General features: G+C 39.1%; 1 protein-coding gene across 2 annotated transcripts in view; it reads right to left on the bottom strand.

The window, feature by feature from the left end:
• The window catches only part of NELL2 (neural EGFL like 2), a 280535-nt gene that overhangs the window by 71088 nt on the left and 192190 nt on the right, over window positions 1–17257 (bottom strand). For both annotated transcript variants that reach the window (XM_081129767.1, XM_081129768.1), the window contains exons 15-16: window positions 7785–7907; window positions 5639–5734 (exon numbers count right to left, since the gene is read on the bottom strand). In XM_081129767.1, the coding sequence (XP_080985893.1) occupies window positions 5639–5734; window positions 7785–7907 (219 nt within the window). The remainder of the gene's footprint in view (window positions 1–5638; window positions 5735–7784; window positions 7908–17257) is intronic.

The raw sequence follows: 17257 nt of genomic DNA, 5'->3' as shown, positions 1-17257 counted from the left end.
TGACCTCCTTTTCTTTGAAATTGCAGCTTTTTTTTTTTTTAGCTTTGCCATTTGATACCAACTTTTTCCCCATTACAAACATTTAGTCTGATTCAAGTCAGCATTTAGTTATAAGGAACTGTCAAATCTTTAGAGTTATGCTTTAACTCATGATTGAAATATTTACTTTTAATATATAAGACAGTTTTGCATATTAATTAGATCACTCAGACATGTTTGCTGAGGTTTGGCAACTGTGCAATAAATACAGCATGGCAGTGATAGAGCTGTTAAGCCTCAGTACACAGATGTCTAATACATTTTATTGTTATCCAAGAAATAATCACCTTGCTAAATCCAAGTTAAACACCTGATGAATATTAGGATGTTTAATTAAAAATGAAGGTGTGCTGTGCAAGTGGGTGATTTTACACAGTAGCTAGAAAAGAAGGCCATGAGAAATTAATTTCAATCAGTAAAAAGCATACACGTAGCCCCTTTGGGAGGCTGGTAAATGGAGTCAACGATTCCACAAATATATACATGATGCAGAAAGAGACTAAATAAATTAGGAGGAGGTGGTTCAGGGGAGACTTTCTCAACTAAAGTAACAAGGGTCGGTAAATGTCATGCACATTAAGATAGTCTTTCAAAAACGGGTAAATCCTATTACTTCATCCTGAGCAGTTCCATTGTGAAGGCCCAGCAGATGGCCACTGGGGCCAGGAATTAATCTCCTTTCTACACTCTCAGGCAGCGCCCAACTTCAGCAGGCCAAATTTAGGCAATTTCTATACTGAAGATATCTTGACAATCCTGATATTTTCCCTCCCTTGCAAGAGAAAAACTGCCTCAGTCTTCATTGTTAAAGGCAACAGGGTTAGTTGGCAGTTGAAAGGGTGAACATAACTAAAAGGACAGACCTCCTGATGGATGACAGGAGGGTGAATTCCTTAGTATATAGCTTGGCATAGGAAAAGAAAAGAAGGAAGGAAGAGAGGAGAGAGGAAGGAAAGAAGGGAGGGAGGGAGGGAGGGAGGGAGGGAGGGAGGGAGGGAGGGAGGGAGGGAGGGAGGGAGGGAGGGAGGGAGGGAGAGAAAACAGTGTACTAGGAATCAGAACACCCAAGTTGTAAATTGCAGATCTGTATTTACCATGAAACACCTCATGTAAGTTACTTCATTTCTCTGTGCCTTAATTACCTTATTTGCCATATGAGGGCAGAGGAATGGCCCTGAAGGCCTCTTTAAACTAATACTCAAAAATGTCCAGCAGCTATGGAAGCAGCCACATCATCTTTTCCTTTTCTTATAATTAATCACTTATTTATGCCTTTTTAAAATATATATATTTTTACTGATTTCAGAGAGGAAGCGAGAGGGAGAGAGAGAGAGAAACATCAATGATGAGAGAGAGTCATTGATCTGCTGCCTCCTGCTTGTCGGCTGCTGGGGATCAAGCTGCAACCCGGGCGTGTGCCCTGATGGGGAATCGAACTGCGATCTCCTGCATCCTAGGTCGATGCTCAACCGCTGAGCCCCGCCCCACCAGGCTATGCCTTTTTGAAAATGTATTCACCAAATATTTGTGAAGCGCCTAATAAGGTGCATACCTTATGTCTCAAAGATTCAAAAGTAAACCAGATACATCTTTTACCCCTATGAAACTCAAAGTCTGAGGGGGCGGGAATGAGTGTAGGAAACAGAAGGACAAGTGGGTGGATAAGCAGGGGCTAAATATTGAAGGGCCTTATATGTCATGTTCAGAAATGTGACCTTTATCTTCAGGGCAATGGGGGATGCGGAACTTTTTCTACAGTAGGGGGTGATATGATAAGCTCTGTGCTCTTATATTCTGTGGAGACTGGGCTGCAGAGACATACACCTGAGAGGCCTGAACTACTGTAGTACCAGCTGGAATGGAAAGAAATGGACCCTAGTAAAGAGCAGCAGATGACTTGCCTGGATGTGCATGGCGATAAGAAGGGGATGAGTCCTTGTCTGCTGGCCAAGAAAACTTGGTGCATAAGAAAAAAAGAATAGATGTGAAGAACCAGGGTTTGGTAACAGGAGGGTTCTCTCTGCAGAAAAATGTACACATACGCAGATACTCAGGGAATTCATGGGCCCCCCAAAGTCTATACAGAGACCTGCAGGAGTCCAGGAATTCCAAGTTAAGGATCTCTTACAGGAGGTGGGAAGAAGGCAATGATTGAAAAAGGAAGTAACTCAGATTTCTCACTCTGAGTAGACAAGGCAAACACAGAAAATGCCTTGGTTGTTTAGAGTTGGTAGTACCAGCAATGCTGGATAGCAGACGTGGCAAAAGTCTGGCTTGATGCTCACTAAACTAGTTTCATCTTCCTGGACACTCAGCTCAACTACATTTTCTAACCCCCTTGAATCCACGTGATTAATTCTGACTAATGGTATGAGAGAGAGGAAGGACACTGCTGAGCTGAGGCAGTAACAGTGGGTGTTCATTCTCCACGACTTCTCCATAAAACGGAGACAGCCAGGGTCCTTGCTTTGAGCAATCCCAATCCCAATCCCAATCCCAATCCCAATCTCAATCCCAATCCCCCTCAGCTCTCACCACCTCCACATCTGCCATTTGGCAAACTGAACTGAGATGTGAGTGAGCAATAATATACTTTCTGTATGAACCACTGAAATTTTGAGACTTGATACAGAAGCTGATGTTAGTTACCTTAATTAATAAAGCAAATATCAATAGTAGTAACACCTCTCAGGTCAATAAAATAATTTTACATTATCTTCTTTAATTTTCTTTATAGCATCTACTGTTACTTGGCAATATTTTATGTATTTCTCTCTTTTCCTATTTATAGTCCCCATATATCCCTAGACCATAATTTCCATGCAGACAAGGCCTCCATTTCGTTCACTGATAAATCTTGTTTCTAAATCAGTGCTCAGCATATACATATTCCTAAATAAATGTTTTTTGAATGAATGAGTAGGTAAATTATTTTACAGGGGTCTCTTCTTATCTAAAATTATTTTTTTAAAGGGCACAACTTCTATTTATAACTTCAACAAAAGTGATAATGTTGGAAAGTGAGGGTTTAGGAGATATCCTGGAGCAATAACTGGACAGATGCTTTGAGGCAAGTAGTAGTATTACATTTTCCCAGTTAAAAGGAAAGAATGCTTGCTTCTCAAATAGTGATACATGATCTTGGGCCAAGAGATCCTGGAAGGCCAAGATACACTATGGCCCGTTGTCTCAGAGCACCAATTTTACTCAATGGTATGTAAGTTAAATATTCTCATGTATTTTAAAATAGAAATGAATGAATTTTTAGGCTAAAACATAATGTTCTGAAGAAATTTTATTTACCCTTGTGGTGGGCCATTCTAGGACCTCTCTGGATGAAGGTATTGCCTCTCCTCTGTCATTAGAGTGACTTCAGTAGAAACTTTAAAAAGCACTGATATAGATGAAATGCCTGGGTTTAGGAGTAGAAAGACCTGTGTATCAAGCTGCTAACTTTGTGAACTTAGAAAAACTTTAATCACTCTGAACCCAATATTCTCATTTGTAAATGGAGATAATATCTGTCTTGGAGGAGACCTGTGAGGAATAAGTTGATTATAGAGAGTACAAGGCACTCAGAAGTTATGTAAATTGTGCAAGGCCACATAAAAGCAAATGGTGGAAATAGGTTTTGAACCCATGTCTGTCCTTCTCAAAGTCCTAGGCTGTTATAGACAGCTACTTAGGGTAAGTCTGGGATCATCTTTTTTTAGACTGGAAGTTCAAGGATAATTAAATAGAGAAAGCTAAATATTCTGTTGGGTTATTTTTAACTCTGGTATTAAATTTTACATTGCTTAAATTAATCTTACATCATTCCAGATTTTCACAATCTCATCCATTTTTTTTCCCTAGTGGAAGAATGATATGCAGGATTGGGCATGGCCATTATTCATCCCCGATTTTCTGGGACAGCCTTTATTTAAAAATTCTACACCAATGAAAAATACTCTGAAAAAGCCAGTATTTCAGTTTTTTACTCTGTACCAGAAGCAGTACAAAATACCGTATTCAGGAAACATAGTCACCGGTGGTGTTGTAAATAGGACCACAGTGTACCCTGGTGTGTGTGGGTGTCCTATTGGAGATCACAAGATAGAAATCTTATAGAAACACTGTTCTGAAAGGGCCTCATTTTGATCTAGCAAATCCTATGACAGTTAATTATCAGAAATCTGTATTTTTAACAGCTTAACAAGCTCTATGGGTGATTCACATGCACAAAGAGCTTGGGAACTCCAGATTTAAGAAATAATCCCTTTAAGAAAGAGTCCCACCAGTCAAAGATAGCCACTATGTGTTTTCGGTTAAATTGGTTGTAACCAATTAGTCATCGAAGTTTGAAAAAAACACCATGTAGAGGAACATGTACAAAGAAACGACCTAATGATGCATCCTTCTGTGAGCGTCCTTCTGTGAACAGTGGCAGCACCTGTTCAGTAAAACGTTCCCTTCCCAAATGGAGCGGAGCATTTTCTGTCTCACATTCTGACTAGTCGGTGTTTTTATTAAACCAAATGACTTCGCAAGTAGGATAGAGGTAAGACATGCACTGCTTTAATTGCACTGAGATTTATGGAGAGCACTGTGAGATGGCAACCACCAGTCACTGGAGGCAGCAGCTTTCTCTTAGGGACTATAACCCGACTTTCCAAGGTCATCTGCTCTTAGAACCCACTTGACCCAAAGCAACCAGAACTACTACTACTGACATGATTTTCTTTAGGACCTATTGCTCAAAACACTTTTTTAAAATTTTTATTCTCAAGGTATATTTTCAACTGAAGAAACATCTTACTTTGGGTCATAAGCTATGTATAAACTATATGTATTTTTATTTTTATTACTATTATTTTTAAAAAATATACCTTTATTGATTTCAGAGAGAGGAAAGGAGAGGGAGAGAGAGAGAGATAGAAACATCCATGATGAGAGTCATTGATCAAGCCCACAACCCGGGCATGTGCCCTGACCAGGAATCGAACCCCGATCGCCTGGATCCCAGGTCGATGCTCAACTGCTGAGACACACCTGGCCGGGCACTATATGTATTTTTAAAATATTTTTTAAAAGTTTCTAGTATTAGTATCCATTATTGGAAAGAGAAGTAGAATTTACTTAAATGAGAAATGATGAAAGACTAGAAAGCTTTAAATACTTTGTAAATAAACAATAAATGAATATTGACTGGACCAGATAAAAATTTATTAAAAATTCTCAAATGTGAGTGCAGAAGGAAGTGAGTTGGCCATAAGCTTGAAGTCTATGCTTTAATATGGTCAAATAGATTCCAGGAAAAATGGGCTCTAAATGAGTAAAATAAATTGTGAAGCATAAAATTCCAGGCAATCCCACCATGCATCTTTCTGAAAGCATTTACAATGATGCTTCTAGATACAATAGCTGCAAAATCTCCTTAGAGTGACTTTGGGGAACCCAGTGATTGTGCATCACAAAACCCCCTCCCGCCTCCCTCCCAGCACTTCCTTATTAATAGCTCCATGCTCTGAGAGCCCAAGTGAAACATTATTTTCCTCATGGATTACTTTGTACATTAGTGTAAAAATTCATTTTCTAGCAGATAGAATGATATTCTTACCTGTTTCACAGCTGGGCCCGGTGAAGCCTTGTGGGCAGGCACACACATTAGCAGCAATACAAGCTCCTCCGTTCCTGCAGCCATCTCTGCAAAATGCTAAAATAATTCAGATACATGATTTCAGCACTTTAGAAGTAAGTAGTTCAAGATACTCTAAACCCAGCTTTTCTTTATCCCCTTGGAGATGTGGACATCAAACTATAAATGCTATTCTAATTTCATATTCATACAATATTTTCCATACAAGTAAGAGACTCCAGCACCATTTTGTAAAACAGTGTTCTTTCTAATGTTAAAAGAAAAAATAAACTCACCTGCAAAATAAAATACTGAACTTTTTGTTTTAAAAAATAGTAACCTTACACAACAGGAAGTGAATTAGAAGTAGGATTTCACATCATCATAACAATCCATCTTGAAATCAAAACTAAAAAGATGGCAGCTATCCTTAGTAGTTTTCTTAAAGAGCAAACCACTATCTAGAGAATACAATAAAGAAATAGGAAATAACTAAATCCTATGAGGCTCTGATTATTTTACACTCTGGACAAAGAGCCAAAATAACAGAGAAATGCCCCATCTTTCAAAAAGTTTTAAATCAGTCCTGCTGATGACTTAGGCAACAGTAAGAAGAATTTGCTACAGTGGTCTTCAGAAAGAGCCTTGCATTCCCACACTAAGGATGGGTCAGGATCCATGATCAAGGACAAAGAAATTACATAGCCTACTGTCTTAGAGTGGGTTTGCATTGAGGAGAAAAGAGTCAAGGTCTGAGACACTGAAAAGGTGATCTTTTGAGATGTGCTGCCTTCAAATAAGGTGATAAAAAGAAGATATATGAGAGCAAGCCCCCTCAGAAGCTCCTGTTTCCACATTACCTAATTTTGGGGCTCTGTTTGGCTCTGTAAGGCTCAAGGTCTGTCCCAGATGAACCAGACCAGCTCGTTATATTCACCAGGGCAAGCCCTTTTCCACAATGCTCTAAATTACAGATGTCCACAGACTTTTACAAACCAGAGTAATCCTCTGGCCCATCGGTATTTGCATCCAATGTATTATTGTAGACCAGGTCTTAAGAGCCATGCTCACCGGCCACTGTATTAACAGGTATCCCTTGTTACTTCCTCCCCCCACACAATGTTGTAGCAAAGTGACGTTAGTAAACTCCAGGATGATGGATATAATCTATTGGAAAAGTGGGTAGTTTTGAAGCTTAAAATGCGTAAATTAGACAAATCAAAAATAAGTCTAGATGATATAATAATGAATATGGACTTTATCCTATGGGAGTTGGTGGAATTTCCAAACTAGAAAGTTTCCCTAATGAAGTAGGAGGTCGGCTCATCTGATGAAGGAAAAGAGGCACTGGTGAGAGAGTGAATTAATGGATGGTGGTGAACTCTAGCTGGAATATCCACTGACGAAATGAAAATCTGAGCTCAACAGTACATTTAAAAGAATTACCGATAATTGGTACTGACAAAGAAGCTAAAATGGGAAAGTATAAAATGTAGAGATCCAAAATTCCCAGTTAATTAGTATCAACAGCTGAAAAGAGAGGGCAGAAAAGAAAAACTGTGAGGCTGACTCAAAATACAGATATTTCACGGTGGAATATGGTGCTGGGAAAAAAACACACGCTGTCACGCTTGGACTCAAAAAAAGAAAATCTGCACCTGGGAGGAGACTGGTAAACAGCATGTAAAGGAAGGAAAAATTGAAGCTCAAGAGTTGTAGAAGAAACAGAGTAGGCAAACCGCAAGCAGAGGGGCCTAGGTCCAGACAATAAAATGTTGGAGTTTAAGATTTCAAAGGTGGGGCACTTCTGTAAAGTGATGGCCAGGATATGATATGTTAGAGAGGAACAGAGAGGAAAACCACTGTGGTTGAGGTCAAGGAACATTAGTCAAAGCTGTTGAACAATTTGGCACTTAAACACTGATGTAACCAGAAGGAAGGCTATGAGCCACACTGCAGAGCTCTCAGTGTGTGCGGATAGTGCACACAAGGTAGGTAACAGTGATGAGAAGGGGTGGAGGGAGGTGGAGATGAATTACATTATTCCTAATGGGATAATAATTACATTATTCCTAATTACATTATTCCTAATAATTACATTATTCCTGTTGGCATTGAAAACCTTTACCTTTGCACATGGTTCCATTCCCCGTATAGCCTGGTTTGCAAACACAGTTGTGTCCTCCAACAGTGTTGAAGCACAGAGCATTTTCATCACAGTTGTGCTGATTTGTGATGCACTCATCATGTTCTGAAACGAGGAAGACAATTTTGTTACTCGGGTAAATTTCCAAACTGTATTGGTTACTGTATAGTATTTTTTTCAAAGACAGATACACACAAATTACATATTAAGGAATTACTCATATTTTAAAGCACTGTACACTCCTCTTGAATTACATACGTAGTTTACACATCCACACACCTTAAATGCAAAAGGATTTGGACAAAAGGCCCACCAATAGTAGGAAGGAACAGAAAGAGAGAATAAGCGAGGGTGGGGGGTCAATGTCAGAAGCAGATCCCAGAGCCAGCTGCTCATGGTCTCTGTAGTTAATACTTGGGGAGTTATTCTCATTAAACACCTCTGTCACCTAAGCCTTTCCTGCAGCATGAGAAGGGTGACAGGAAAGAATGTGAAACTGCATTGCTCCGTGAATTCTGACCTCCAGGATAATGGAGTTGAAGCTTTGGGAGTGAGGCACAGCTAGCTTGCAGGCATAAAGACGCATATGCAAACTACTAAGGAAACATTCGGCCTCCGCAACAAGTTCCGTCCTTCTGCAAAGGTAGTGTCAGACTTCTGTTAACAAGGCGAACTTGACTGTATAATATAAGCAAGTATCAACTGTAAAATATACAGTCAACATGATACTCCCTTTAACTGTGTATAACTTGATATTTTTGCAAGCACGGAAGCATTTGACTCTCCCAGGACCTCTGAAAGGAGGCAGAACCACTGTCATTTTCAGCATTTTAAAGATGAGTCGGTGGGAGGTCCGAGTGCTTAAGCAGCCTGCCCAAGTTCACAGGAATATTATAACTTCAGAATTCTAGCTCAGTGTTCAGCAAAAATGTAAATGTAAGGGATAAGTACAGTGAATATGAGAGAGAAAACAGATCTAACGTCAAAATCAAGATGAGTAGAAATAAAATATAAGTGAGAAGATGCACACAAATTCATTCAGTCATCCAAAATTCTTATTTATTACTCAGTCTCTAACCTAAATATTATTTTTAAAATAATATGTTAAACAAAATTAAATATATGTTTTAATATACTTATATTGATCCAGCTATTAATTCACTATAATGTAAAACAGAAATCTGCAACCTTTTTCATCTCACGGCACACATAAACTAGTTATTAAAATTCTGTGATACACCAAAAAACCTATTATATATTTTGCCCACCTCACAAAATAATAGGTATAATTTTGATTCATTCACACTGGATGACTATTGTTGTGTTAACTGTTGTCATTTTTTCATTTGACAATCTAAGGGAAAAGAGGTCAGTGCCCCTGACTAAATAGTTAGGTATTGCATGTTTTAAAAATTCTTGTGGCACACTGGTTGAAAATTGCTGATGTAAACCACCAAAGCAAAAATAAATAACTTCCTTTCATTTTAGAACTCTTTGTATTCCAGACAATATATTATAATAGTAATATACCTGGAACTTTGAAAAAAAATTCTTCTGGCATATACAGTTGAGATTAGAATTATTTCAACTAATAAAATAGAATGCTGTTTTTTGTGTGTTTTTTTAAAAAAGATTAACATTTCAAAATTATATGTCCTGTAACATAAGCACAAAGTTATGACAGTTCTAACTTTAGCCTTGTCATAATCTTACAGACTATTCCCAATAATTTTTCAGAGGAAAGAGATTTCAATCACTAAGGTTTCATAATTGCATGAACAGATATTTTATTCTACAAATTCCTGGCTGAATTTTCCCAAACGGTATAAAATTTCACCCTAATTATCTGGTATTAGAATATTTCACAGTTTTTATAAATCCATACATATTGATGAGAGGTCAGAAAATAGCTGGGTCTCCTAATTGGGACTACCCTTGGACCACCATAAAATTTCAGAGGGACCACAATGGGCAGCCCACCTACCTCTGGTTCAGCTGCCTAAAGCAAAATAAATCTACATCCGCCACCAAATTTGGCCCAGTGCAATCCAAAGTGCAGCAGTTCATCTATAAGTCTCTATATGGATGGCCACAGGCCCTTTAAGACAGCTGATGATTGATTAGATGCTGCTTTCAACCCTGTCTTGGTTGTCTTCTTAATTAGACGGGTAGAGGTAGGCCCAACAAGCTTCAGTTTATATTCCGTGATGAGTATGATAGTGTTCAATAAACATTAAATAATTATACAGCCTGGGATTTGGTCTTTTCTGTTGTCACTTACTCTCATGGTCACTGAAATGAGTGAGTGTGCTCCTAAGCAATTCAAGGTAAGGACAGTTTTCAGGTTTTTAAATACATCTGCAACTTTACACATATTGTTCCCTATGCCTGATGTGACTCCCCATGATTCTCCTGGGAAACTCTTACCACTTTGAAAGATGTCACTAAAATGTCATGTTTTATGTGGCTTACTCTCCCTCTCTTCCACAGTTAGGGGTTGCTATCTGTTTCCCTAGCACCATGTACAAGGCTCTGTTATTATATTTTATCACAATTTACTTCTCATTGGCCCTCCATCCTCAAACCCTACATGGGACTGAGAGTTTGGGGATAAAAATTTTGTAGTTTTCTTTGTGCTAATTTTGGCATTCAAAGAATGTTTCTTGAATAAATGACTAAAAGAATGAATTACCAAATGAAGAAAGCTAGAACCTATTTCCTCTGCCATTATCCTTCAAGTCAATTTCAATGTTTTCAATTGTAGACTAGAAGCCAAGTGGAAAGCTATTTAAAACCTACACTGTTTTTTATGAATTTTAATATGGCGGGTTATTATTATTATTTTTTATTTGGGATATTTCAGGTATTAGTTAAGGCAGCAGGACATTTTTGAAAACAGAAAATATGAATTCCTGTACACTATCACTTTAAAACTTTTGCACACTACTTAAAGTTGATTGTACTTAAAATTATCAACTAAACTATAACCTTAGAAAAAGCTTTTAAAAATGCTATAATCTCACAGAAGAATTAACTTTAACTTTGTAGCCCTTCACAAAACAGAATGTGAATGAAGCAAGGAGAAAATATTTTGTAAGGTCGTCTCAATAATCATTAATTCTTGCCGCTCCATATGCAGTTTTGGTCAAATGTCGACTCCTTTCCTTTCCCTGCCTCACACACCCCTGAGGACTCCACCACCATCCCATCAGTCAGCTTCTCTATTTTTAATACTTCCTCCAACACTTTCAACATATAACAAGTAAAATTAAATAAAATAAAGCAAGGAGGGAAATACTACGATATAATGTAAATCACTACTATGTTCCAATGTTTGAGAAGAGTATGTCAGGATGCAATAATGAACAAATTCCAAGTTTTATTTCACAAATACTGAAAGCAGACCTTTCAGATGTGAGGTTTCTGAGCCAGTCTGTAAGAATCAAGGCTATTTTCACATCCTCTTAAAAATATCATTGTTCATGTGATTCAACAGTCCTGGTAACAGCTGGGATTGAAACCAAATGAACTTGTTTCTAACTCATCTTCATTAAAAATATTCACACATTATTATTTTAATCAAAATTGAATCATTTGCCTCTGCAAATTTTAAATTTAATAAAATGGAAAAAATAAATAAAGATGGAAGGAAAACACTATCAGTCAGCAGTGCTGAACAAAAGTAATATGAGTGTAATCATTGCAGGACACTATATATAGAATCAATAATCTTACAGTGATAGCTGGCCAAGGTTTTCCTGTGGGCCGTAATGTATCGGCTCTGCAGCTTTACATACTATGTAAAACTGATTTCATACCAGTGACAAGGGTCAATATAGTAAAAATCCTCTATAGAAAAAAAAAAGTAATACACACCTGGATTCATCTAAATGCAGATGCTATATATAACAATAATACTTAGCTAATCACTTAGTTTCAGCGATTAACTCCTAACCTGGGTAGGTTAACGTATCTAAAACCATTTTAAGACTCTATACCCATAGCATATGGTTGGACTTAAATTGAGTTTTAAATGTAGTATTCATATTGAGCTGTTTCCAGAATGAATGCACTATCTAGAGACAAAACGGTCACTCTAAAATTCACATAGCTTTTCTCACTATGATCTCAACACAGACATACAATACACATAGCACGTGCGCTGATCAAGAATTTCACTATGATACAAAATGCAAATATTACAAAAAATAGGAGTAAAAAAGTAATTATTTAAATACACCCACATGTCAATTAAATTAAATACATTTTTCTTCAATATCTATTGTATATTAGAGTCTTCTTAGGATAAAAAGATAGTTATAAACAGTAGCTGCTCTCAAAAATCTTATAATTTAGTTGGAAAGATAAGACAAAAACACAAATGCCTTTACTACTGGCTTCATTATGAGAAATACTAAAGTAGTATTTTGTCTACAGAAGGTTGCAAAGATGAAAGAAGGACGTCATTTCGGGGTGAGTCAAGTGAGATTTCAAGAATGACTTGCCCTGGCTAGGTGGCTCAGTTGGGTGGAGCATTTGTCCTGTACACCAAAAGGTTGTAGGTTCGATCCCTGGTCAGGGCACGTAAGGGAGGCAACTGATCGATGTTTCTCTCTCTCCCTTCCTCTATCTAAAAAAAAATCGATAAAAACATATTTTTTGGTGAGTATTTAAAAAAAAGAATTATATTGTCTATTTTGCTTCTTTTTCTCTCATGTCCAAATCTAGAAATGTTGAGAAAACAGCAGCTATTATAACACACAGGTATAAGTTCTACAAAGAAAGCTGCTTCACTTTTCCTGACTAAAGAGTTTCCTGGAATACAGATTTACATTAAATAAATTCTCTCTTCAAGTGTGGCAGGATACGGTTCTAAACACAGCAACAAACCACCTCTGGTATTAACCCTTGTCTGATTATTAGAAACCTGAAAACAAGATCTCACAGACTTCAGACCGAATAAGTCTTGGAGCAAAGAAGCTCATAGAAGTGTAAATTAAATTTGAGGACCTTATAACACCATCAAGCCATACATTTAGAATGGTGGTTTATCTCAAAAATGTATAGCTGCTTAGTCATGTTCCCCTTACATTTCCGTAGACCAGAAATACTGCCTGTCATGGATGGGTTTATGTAGAAGCTCATCCATGAATTATGTAGAAGACATCCATTCGCATGTTTCCACCAAAGTAAATATGTAGTTATCTGCACTGGCCTATGAAGATCCTCAGAACAAGACAGCGCTCAGGGTCTGCAATGCTGAGACTTCTGGTTTTATTCTATAAAGAGCCACAACAACTGTGAGTCCTCAGGTGAAAGATGCCATCTCTGTTCTACCAAAGTAAAAAACTCTGAGACTTGTCCACAGATCCTTAGGACAGTCACAAGATGATTACAGCAGAGCTTTTCAAAATGAGTAAACACTGAGTTCAAAGAATATTCTATATTACAACTCAACAATTCTTAGAGGGTTTGTGGGGCTGTAAGAAAGACCTGGAACTCTTTTCTTCTTTCTCTCTCTTTCCTTCCTTTCCTTCCTCAGATATTTACTGGTCTGGGATATGAAGACATGGTGCTACCAGCAACACAAATCCCTGTAAGCAAAACCTTCATGTCCTAATGGTTACTGATTTTTAGGGAACACTGTTACAACTGGTTTAAAACACCCTCCATCAACTGTTCTGCACTGTAAATATGAAGGAAAAAGTAGGGGAAAAACCACATGAGAAAATGACACACTATTTTAACAAGCAATAGGAGGGAGGCAGCGTGAAAACACTATATATATTTGATTTCCAGACAGGCTTGATTTTAGCTGTCATTTTATCCTAGTTCTGTGGCCCTGAAAAAGTTAGCCAATCTTTCCAAGTTTAAAGGGCAAACATTAAGACCTCTATTAGAGAGCTCTGTGAAGAATAAACTTCAATGATGACTGTAAAGACCCCGGCAAATAATAGGTACTCGATAAATATTAGTTACCTTCTCATCTACTTTATCTACATCGGTGGGAAAATTTATTTTGCCTTTATTAGCTACATAATACCCTCTTTTTTAATTTAGTTCTGTGGAGAAAATCTAAATGTCTCACGGAGTTCGGCCTCTTCCTAATCTTTTCTGAAATCAAATACATTTTGAACATTTTTCTGGTTTCCAAAATGCCATTACTTTCAACAGTTACATCAAGAAAAAAAGTGCCTGCTATCATACTTACTCAGATCTGTTCATTTTGTTTCTTATGATTACCTTATTTACTCACTTTCTATTACAGAGAAAAATCTATTTACTACAATGTCATTTTAACAGAAATCTACTTTTAACACTATTAAAGTAGCTACAAGAAATTATACTTTAGGCCTGCTCAATGCCCACGTTAGCAGCAAAACCACTGAATCTCATTTTTAACACCTAAGTACTTTTTGTTCACGACTCAAGGTTCCTGTTCACCGACCACGCCAATTCAATACCGACTTCTTGTTGTTCTTCAGTTTGTCTGGCAACTAGAAATGTGTTCAGAGGACCTTCCTCTGACATGCCTGGCTTATTTCCTCCTAGTCTTTCCACGGATATGCTCAGCTTCCTTTCCTAACCCTTGCTTGAGTGAGAATTTTAACAACCAGAGCACATTCTCATTTCCCCTGTACCCTGACAGTTTTATAAGGTAATCTAAATTCTGATTTTATAGCAAAAACTTTTGTCTTATTTTGTGTTTCATGAAATAAATTTTGTCTGAACACATTGTAGGCAACAAAATTCTTGTAACCAACAAAATTCTTGTAACCATCAGCCAGATGATTGGCATTTATTCTTTCCAAGCACACTGACGAAGCTTCTGCTCGGTCATCGCAGTGCTCTGGAGGGTGCGAAGGATGTGCGAACGGGACTGGCGAGCTCAAGGGACTTTTGAACTAGTGGAGGACGGGTGATGTGAACAGAAAACTATGATGGACTATAGAAGATGTTTAGTGCTATAAAGAGAAAATAGTAATAATAGTAACAACAATGGTAGCAGCTAATTCCTGAGTGCTGACCACATGCTCTAGAGCACAGCTCTATGTGTTTCATATGCATTTTGTGACCCCTTCAGTGGTCACAAAAATCTCTCCAGGTAGGTACTATTATTATTCCTGTTGCACACATGGGAACACAGAGCTTTCTTAGAGCAAATACATATCCTGCCCACATCATACAGCTAGGAGGTGACAAGGCCAGGATTTGTCTTTAGTGTTTCAAAAAACTATGACCTATAAGCAAAGATCGCATGAGGCTTAAAGAGGAAGAGATGAGTACTGACGGGGTCTGGGAAAATATTATGCAGAGATAGGCCAAGCAAGTGAGTCTTGAAAGACAGGAAGAGTTTCAACAGAGAAAAGGTAAAGATGGGAACGAGCATTCCACATAGAGGGAACACAGCTGTGAAGAGCTGAGCACAGGGTTGGTAGGGCCATGAAGTGCTAGGGCCGGCCAAGGAGATGACTGAAGGGAACAGCAAGTGATGTGGGGGTAGGGTCAGGAACACAATGTGATTTTATCCGGTGGGCAATAAACAGCCACTCTCAGCTGTCCGATAAATTTGTCATGTGGCATGATAAAGTTAGCATTGGTTTTTAGGAAAATCTGCAGCAATGTGTAGATGCGAAGAGGCTAACTTTACTGGGAAAAGCGGGCGCCCCATGTTAGCAAGATAGCGTTCCTCTTTCTCTCTTTTAAATCTTTCTTTCTTCCTTTTATTCTTCTCTCAGAGTCAGAGTTAGGTTATTACTGAGAATTGAGACAGGGATCTGCGAATCACAAGGCTGAGGAGGAAGAGAGGGAAAGGGGAAGAAAGCAAACGGACAGAGACTGAAGGCTTAGTGCTGGCTGAGCACTGTGCTGAGTCACGTACACGTGCAGCCGAGCACTGTGCCGAGCCACGTACACGTGCAGCCGAGCACTGTGCCGAGCCACGTACACGTGCAGCCGAGCACTGTGCCGAGCCACGTACACGTGCAGCCGAGCACTGTGCCGAGCCACGTACACGTGCAGCCGAGCACTGTGCCGAGCCACGTACACGTGCAGCCGAGCACTGTGCCGAGCCACGTACACGTGCAGCCGAGCACTGTGCCGAGCCACGTACACGTGCAGCCGAGCACTGTGCCGAGCCACGTACACGTGCAGCCGAGCACTGTGCTGAGCCATGTACACGGGCAGGCGAGCACTGTGCTGAGCCACGTACACGTGCAGCGCGAGGAAGCGCCAGAGGACGCGGGAATAGCTGGGAAGCTGGCGCCCGAACCCTGCCATCCACGTCGCTTTAAGGAAGGAACTGTGTCCTACTCTACACATCCCAGTCCCTGTGCTTTTGTGGAATGAGACTGTGTTGAACAGAGGCCCTGAGGTAGAATGAACAAAGTGATGGGGACACAGGCGCAGGTTTAGACGGAGGACTGATGATCCTACAAGTGAATCAATATTTGAGCCAAGGGGAAGAGGCATTTAGAACAACTCAGGTTTCAAATCTGGGTGATTGGGAAGACGGTGGTGAGTTGAACAGAAGTCAGAGGGCTTCTTACTTTTAGGGATTTTGTTATTCTTGGTTTGGTTTGGCTTTTATGGCAAAGTAGACAATAGAATTAAGAAGTCAAAATATAAAAATAAAGATCGTATAGGAAGTTGAATTTACTCTGGTGATGGTGACAATAAACTAAGTAAACACGCCCCACTCAAAATCTGTCTGTTAGGTAACCACCTAGATGGCAAACCCTCGGGCCTAATTCATCAGTTGCCCTCAACATCCAACACAATGACTGGTACAAAATTGGTCTCCACTGAATATTTGTTAAAGAGTGAATCAATCACTAAAGAGTATGTCTCGATCTAACATGCAAAACATTCAGAGACCTGCTAATGCAGAATATTCGAGTTACTCCATAGTAACAATCCTGCACATCTCTTGCTTTCTCTTCCATTCCCCTCAGCGGCTACGCTGCTCTTATTTCAAATGCCAGCCCCATCTTCATACCCTGGCTCGCCACACAGAACCCTGTCAAGGACTTCACAGAAAACCCTTCAGGTCATCCTCAGGTGTCACACCCACAGAAGAATCTACAACTCAATCTATCCTTCAGCCTTTCTTCCTCTCGAACCAGGAATCTGGGAGCCACTAAAGACTTCTCTGCCCTTCCTCCCACACAGCACATTCAGAGACCCACCCACCTGGATTCTATTTCCTTGGCAGGTCTCATTTCCATCCCCACTGCCGTGCAGCAGCCCAAATCTGAGCACTAAAATATCTCCTTTGGATTAATGCACAGCCTCATGATGGCAACATTACCCCAGTTTTGTCCAACTACAAACAATTTTCAGAATAACTTTTCTGATAAAATCTGATCTTTCTCCCCCCAATTTTCTCTTTTTTTCTCTTACCATTTTTTTTAGAGACACACTGTTGTTTTTATGAGCCATCAAAGTACCGCTTA

The sequence above is a fragment of the Miniopterus schreibersii genome (genome assembly GCF_964146895.1).
Source record: "Miniopterus schreibersii genome assembly, chromosome: 2".
Classification (NCBI taxonomy): Eukaryota; Metazoa; Chordata; class Mammalia; order Chiroptera; family Miniopteridae; genus Miniopterus; species Miniopterus schreibersii.
This window is presented reverse-complemented; position numbering and strand designations above follow the sequence as displayed.